The 6000-nt window shown below is 61.5% G+C and overlaps 1 protein-coding gene across 4 annotated transcripts in view; it reads right to left on the bottom strand.

The window, feature by feature from the left end:
- Nucleotides 1-6000, bottom strand: part of CEMIP (cell migration inducing hyaluronidase 1) — a 118688-nt gene that overhangs the window by 17926 nt on the left and 94762 nt on the right. For all 4 annotated transcript variants that reach the window (XR_005651848.1, XM_039858266.1, XM_039858268.1 and 1 more), the window contains exons 17-20: nucleotides 5132-5217; nucleotides 4084-4215; nucleotides 1739-1774; nucleotides 1502-1657 (exon numbers count right to left, since the gene is read on the bottom strand). Coding sequence is in view for 3 of the 4 variants with exons in the window: in XM_039858266.1 (XP_039714200.1) it covers nucleotides 1502-1657; nucleotides 1739-1774; nucleotides 4084-4215; nucleotides 5132-5217 (410 nt within the window). In the remaining variant the exon portion in view is untranslated. The remainder of the gene's footprint in view (nucleotides 1-1501; nucleotides 1658-1738; nucleotides 1775-4083; nucleotides 4216-5131; nucleotides 5218-6000) is intronic.

Consider the following 6000-nt stretch of genomic DNA (forward strand, 5'->3'; position numbering starts at 1 on the left):
CGCTGGACTTCCCGTGGCCTCCTTGGCCTGGCCCCAAATCCAGGCTTGCCCACCCTCCAGACCCAGTTTCTCTGCTGTGACTGGAATTTCCACCTCTGGGCCAGGGCCCTCTCCTTCTACAAGAACGTAAGGAAGGAGAGAGGGCAGAACGCAGCAAAGGGACCTGTCTCCAGGGAGAGGCCTCACGCTGGGCCCCCCAAGCAGAGTCGGTTCTGAGGGAGCCCCAGCCATGTGGTCCCGGCAACGAGCCCTCAGTGGACACCACGGGCCTGCGCACTTCTGTGCTGTCACGTTACTGATTAACACCGTAGCCTCGGATCAGGCCACCAAAACGATCACCAAAACGATCACAGTCGCCATAATGTTCTGGGCCTGGGAGGCTGGTAACTCTCAGTAAAGAGACCTCAACAACGCAGACCCAGAGCTGCTCATAAAAACGGTCTGAGGGGCCGCTACCTCATTAGGGGTGGACAGAAACGAGGACTCTTGACAACTCGTGCCAAGGGGACTGGGCTTCCATCTGCACCATCTTTTCAAGCACACGCATCCACTCGGGGTGGGAGCTCAGACCTGTGTCCCGCCTACTGAGGCAGGAAGGACATTCTCCAAGAGAAAGGGGAGAAAGCTCGGGGACAGGAAGGGCAGGACGCCAGGGCCCCGGGCTGCTGGCCACCTCGGAGCCCCTCTCCGGCCTGTCTTGGCCTCTGAGCGGGCACACCACCAGAGCGCAGCGATGTCCTCGCCGGCCCAGCCTGTGGCCTTCCGAGGAACGGACCGAGTCCGTGCTCTGTCAGCTCATCTCTCCGAGCCCCTTCCTCTCCAGCCGCACGCTGATCACCCCACTTTGTGTGAACGCCCCCAGCTACACAGAGCCGTGACTCTTCACGACAGCCCTGCCATTCTGCTGCTGAGCAAATCTGACTGCCAGGAAAATCTTTCCCGCACTAAAGCAATTCTAGCCCTTAGGTCAGAAAGACCCACTTCGAACCAGCGTCATCGCGTACGCTCACGGCAGCCCTGAGAACGTGTGACCACATCTCACACGCCGCTCCCAAGCATGAGCCACCTCTTGGTTGGAGACCCCAATCTGCATGCGACACGCCTGTGGGTTGTCGCCCTCCTGGTTCTCCCTTAAGAGTGCTTCGGCCTGACTCTCCACCACCCTCAGAAGATGGGATGCTCCAAGTGGGAGAGGTCTCAGCGGACGAAGGAAGCCATGGTGGCTGGCCCTGACGCCAGCTCCCGTCACCGTGGCCCAGAACCACAGAGCGCATTCTGATACAGCCACGTCGCCCCGCTGACTCACATGCAACACGGTGGCTCAATTTCCCTCGCAAATCTTAGACTTTGGCCCCTGTGGGTTAATCTCTACTGTTTCGGTGACTTCTCTGACCGCTAACGGACAGAGGAATTCACAGTCGACAGGTGGAAATCACAAACTGCCACCTTTCGTTCCCATGCTGCCATGTGGCACAAGGAAGCCGCCGTGGTGCAAACCTACTGGCCTATGGGGAGGGTCCTTCCGCTGTGGTCCAAGCCGCCCGGGCCCCAGATCCTGTTGTCCATCATCTCCGTCCCCACGTTCCTGCTCTCCCCAACAAACAGGCTGTTCTTTATTTCCTGCTTGGAGCCGTCGTCGTATGGGAAGGTTCCGCCACTGTGGGGAGAAGATGTCTGGGGTGAGGGGTCCAGAGACAGCTTCCCACAGGGGCCCAGCATGAATGATGGCTGCTCTTACCTGGCCAGGGTCAGGCCGATGCCATTGTCAGCAAACCTGGGGACAAGAGTGGACAGTCAGAGCATGCTCTCACTACACAGCCAGCGCTGTCCTGGTGTCACACCGGATCCTGCACAGAGAAGCCTTTCCCCAAACACAGGGTTCGCTGCGGAAGCTGTGGCCCTCCCACTCTGTATAACAAGGAGACGTCTGGGTGGCCCCTCCACTCAGTGTCCGACTGAAAGACACGAGGGCGGCCACAGGCTCCCGGTGCCTGGTGCCACATCGCATCGCAGCGTGCGGCAGGCTCCCCAGCCTCACTCCCAGGGGCTTCGCCCGTGACTCCAGGGCTCTGTGGGAGGTAGGACCAGGGGACGGGAGGACCTCGCCATGCTCAGGGCCATCACCAGCTAGAGGTGGGTACGTATATGCAGGTCAGTTCCCCCTTGGCCACCCTCACCCCTGTCCCAGCCATAGCATCAAGGACAAATCGACAGCTGAGTTCCCAGTTTCGCAGAAGCCAGGCTGACGCCGGCCTGAGAGGAGCAGGTGGAACGCTGAGCCCGGCAGCTCCCCTCCGATTCCCGCGGGGGTCTGGCCGTGACAGGGCAGCCCGCAGCTGAGGCTGAGCCTTGGGTCTGCACTGCCACAGACCCGAGGGCCAAGGATGGCGGCCGCCTGCATCTCCTTTTTCCGGGGGCAGATAGCTGGTGCCCTTCCATCTGTCCTACACAGCTTCTCGAAGTGCCATAAATGCCAGCCACTCCCTGCTTCCTCAACTCTGGTGACCCCACACGACCCACAGACCTGAGCCCCGATCCCCGGCCCTATGCCTCACGTCCAGGTGAAGCCACCTGTCTTCTGCGTCAGCCGCGCCGAGCTGGTCCTCGTGGCCTGAGCGCGCTCTTGTTCCAGGGCCGCTCACCCCGGACACTGTCCCTGTCTGAGCCCCTCCAGTTCTATTCCATGGCTCAAGGCCCATCTTCCGGTCACTGCGCGCTCCAGGTCCTGCCCCTAACTTCCTGATTCTTGGTTCCCGGTCCCTTCGTGCTTCTCCTTATCGTGCTGTCCCCCAGGGCCCCGTCCGAGGTCCTCCCATTCTCCACCAAGTCCCTGGGCACCTCACAGAGACGCAGTTTCCATCCCCACCAGGCTGCTGTTGACTCGAAAACCGGCCACTCTCCCAGCTGCTCTTCCACGGAACGGCTCCGAGCACGTCGGAAACTACACTCCTCCCCCGTCTAAGCCCGGTCCCCATCCCGAAGGTTCCGTCTCAGCTCAGCTCTGTCGTCTGCAAGTCTCTGCCACCTGGACGTCTGCAGCAGCAGCTCAGCTGTCCTCCCCACGCCCCGAGGGGCCCCCTCACTCTGCCTGTGTCCGGCAGCTGCTAGAGTGATCCTTCTGCAAGGGACACAAGGCCGAATGCTCAGTCCTCGAAAGGATCCCTGTCATCTGTCCATCCCGACTGTGCCCACCCTGCCCCTCGGGGGCTGCAAGGTCCGTGCCGCAGACCTGGGCGACCTTGGAAGGAGTGGGCGGCGGGGGGGCGAGAAGGCCCGCCCACCGGCAGGGGCCTCACAGCTTCTCTCTGGGGGCCTGAACTCCCGGCAGATCAGAACCGAGTCGCTCGCTGGACCTCGAGCAGTGCAGAGCGTCTGAGCTCTGGCGCCACGTTTTCCGCCCACCCCTGCACAGCCGCCCCTCCAGCGCCCCTGGGCCTCTGTTCTAGGGATGAGCAGCTCATCGTGCCATCCTCTGCTGTCACAGGAATACTCTTCTGCCCGCCGAGCTGGGAGCCGCCCGGGCCGTGACGTGCCCCCACAGCCACCTGGACACCACGCTCCCCTCTGAACCCAGTCAGCTCTCCTCCGCCCTTTCTCCTCTTCCCAAAACTCGGGACTCTGATCCCAGTGCTCCCCAGCCGGCAGCCCCCTCGCACCTCCTGCCTGCGTCCGTCCGTCTCTGCGTCTGTCTCTCTGTCTCTCGCTGCACTGTCTCTGTTCCTCTCCTTACACACTGTCACCTCCTCTTTGTTCCCTCTTTAAGTAGTCACGATAAAAAGGATAAATACATTTGTTTCCTACGCAGTTTCCGATGTCCCATTTTTAACACAAGAGGCAGACCAGGAGGATATCCCGCAGACTCCTGTAAATCCCAACAGAGCTGCCTGTCCCTCTGGGTCCTCGTCCAGTATGCTGTTTTTAGGGGCTCTGCGGTCACTGCCTGCTGCCGTTCTCTGCTCGTGCCTGGCCGGGGGACCAGAAGGCCAAGCGCCAGTCCGCCGCGTTCCCTCGTCCTGCTCCGCCCCCTGCCCAAGGCGGGAGTCCCATCCCCACTTTCTGCCAGCGCCACAAGTCTCCACTCACCGGCAGCTGTCCAGCCACACGTCCCCGCCACGCAGCCAGGCCCCGTGGTCCTGGTTCTTGTAGGCGGTGAAGTGCTTGATGATGGCCGGCTCCCGGGGCTTCAGGGGGTCGGCATCCTGGTGAGGGCTGTATCTGGAACGCAGCAGGGGGAGGGCACGGGGGGCGGCGTTGGGGGGACTCCTGAACTAACTCCCTTCTGGATTGTGAGCTACTCTCCGCTCACGGTGTCTGGAATACTGACTCCCACCCCTGGGCTCAGGAATGAACTTTCTGAGCTCAGCACAGGGCCCAGCCCCACACAGGTGACAGACATGTCACTTCTCTTGGTCATCGGCATCACTGAGGAGCACCGCCCCCAGGCAAGGTCAAAGTTCAGAGGTAAGCTCAGGCATCCAGGCCCAAACCTGGCATACAACGTGGCCCACGGGGCCAGGGAGGGAGCACCGTGTGCCATGCCAGCTCGCCACCAACTGGAGGGTCAAGCTGACCTACAACCCTTTCTGGGATTCAGCTTCTTAACTATAAAACGGAGCACTGAGCCCAGATGCTCACTGACGTCCGGTCCAACAAAAGTCCTCTGTGGGCATTATCACCACTCGTGTTCCTTGGTGTAGACGGAGACCCAGCCACTGGGTCTCTGTGAAGGGCTCCGGTTTTCCCAATCACCTTGAGGTTTTGACAGCGCCTTTCAAAAGCAGCCCCAGCCTTTGACTGAGCTGCAAATGAATTTCCAGCTACAACCTCCACGTTCCTTCCCAATAAACTGATGATGAGATTCTTCCCGCCTTATCTCTTCACCTTTTGAGGGCAGCCCCACCTGCCGCGGCCCTGGCCAGTCCTGTTCACGGGCCAGCTACTGGCTCCTGCTGAAACCCCAAACCCTAATTCAGACTCTGCCCTGTCCAGGTTTCACCACTGTCCCCCCCAGCAACCAGCTCAGTGTGCAGGACAGAGGAAGTGCTCAACGGCCGCCTGATGACTGCGTGGCGGGAAGGAAGGGGCTGTGTCAGGGCTCCCCACGGAGGGCGTGCTCCCGACGGTGAGTCACCTGGCAGAGATGACAGAGAGGAAGGGCCGCTTGTCCTTGGCAGAGGCCTCGGTCGTTTTGACGCCGTTGTCTATGATCATGCCGGCCTGGGGAGAGACGGCATTCGGGGCCGTTAGCCCACTGCAGGCCCCCCGCATACTCCTGGACGCTCGGCGCATGAATGAGGTTGGGCCCGCAGTGACGGAAGGGAAGGACCGGCTTTGCTCGGCACTGCTCGGGTCACATCCGGAGCCAGGTGTCCTCTTTGAGGAACAGATGAGAAAACTGAGGTCCCGGGCCTGCCCAAGGCCACACAGCCACATCCGTGCCCAGAGCGCACGCCGCTTCAGGCAGTTACGAGCCCAGAACCCAAGTCAAGGACGAGGTTATGCCTCCTTGGAAAAAGTGTCTGCAGTGACTCAAGGCACTGCCGAGCTTCAGCCTGGCCTTTACTTTGGGGCAGGGTCTGCGGCCCGGCCAGGGTCTCGTCATGGATCCTGCCTGGCTCAAGGAGAGAAGCTCACTTTCTTATTTGGGCGTGAAGGTGTCCTCGCTGTGAGCCGGGGCGAGTGGCAGTCAGGGCGGCTGAATGCTGCCGCCCAGTGAGGCCGTGCCCCCCTCCCGGCTGCCCTGGCCTCGTAGGAACGCCCAGACTCGGGGTTCTCTCCTTCGGCTCATTGGAGGTCACTGGCCACCGCGCCGCTGGGTAAGCCGCATCACCGCTCAGGCCTCGGTTGTAGCCGCTTTGGCAGGTGGCTGAGGACGAGCTAGGACGCCCAGGCCGAGAGTCCGGGGACAGCAGCCACACAGCGAGTACCACGCACGGCGCCCCTTTTGCTCGGCCATCGAATCCACCCAGCTCGAGGCTCCTCGTCCCCCGTTTCCCACCG

Source organism: Pteropus medius, unplaced genomic scaffold (genome assembly GCF_902729225.1).
Source record: "Pteropus medius unplaced genomic scaffold, Ma_sr-lr_union100, whole genome shotgun sequence".
Taxonomy (NCBI): domain Eukaryota; kingdom Metazoa; phylum Chordata; class Mammalia; order Chiroptera; family Pteropodidae; genus Pteropus; species Pteropus medius.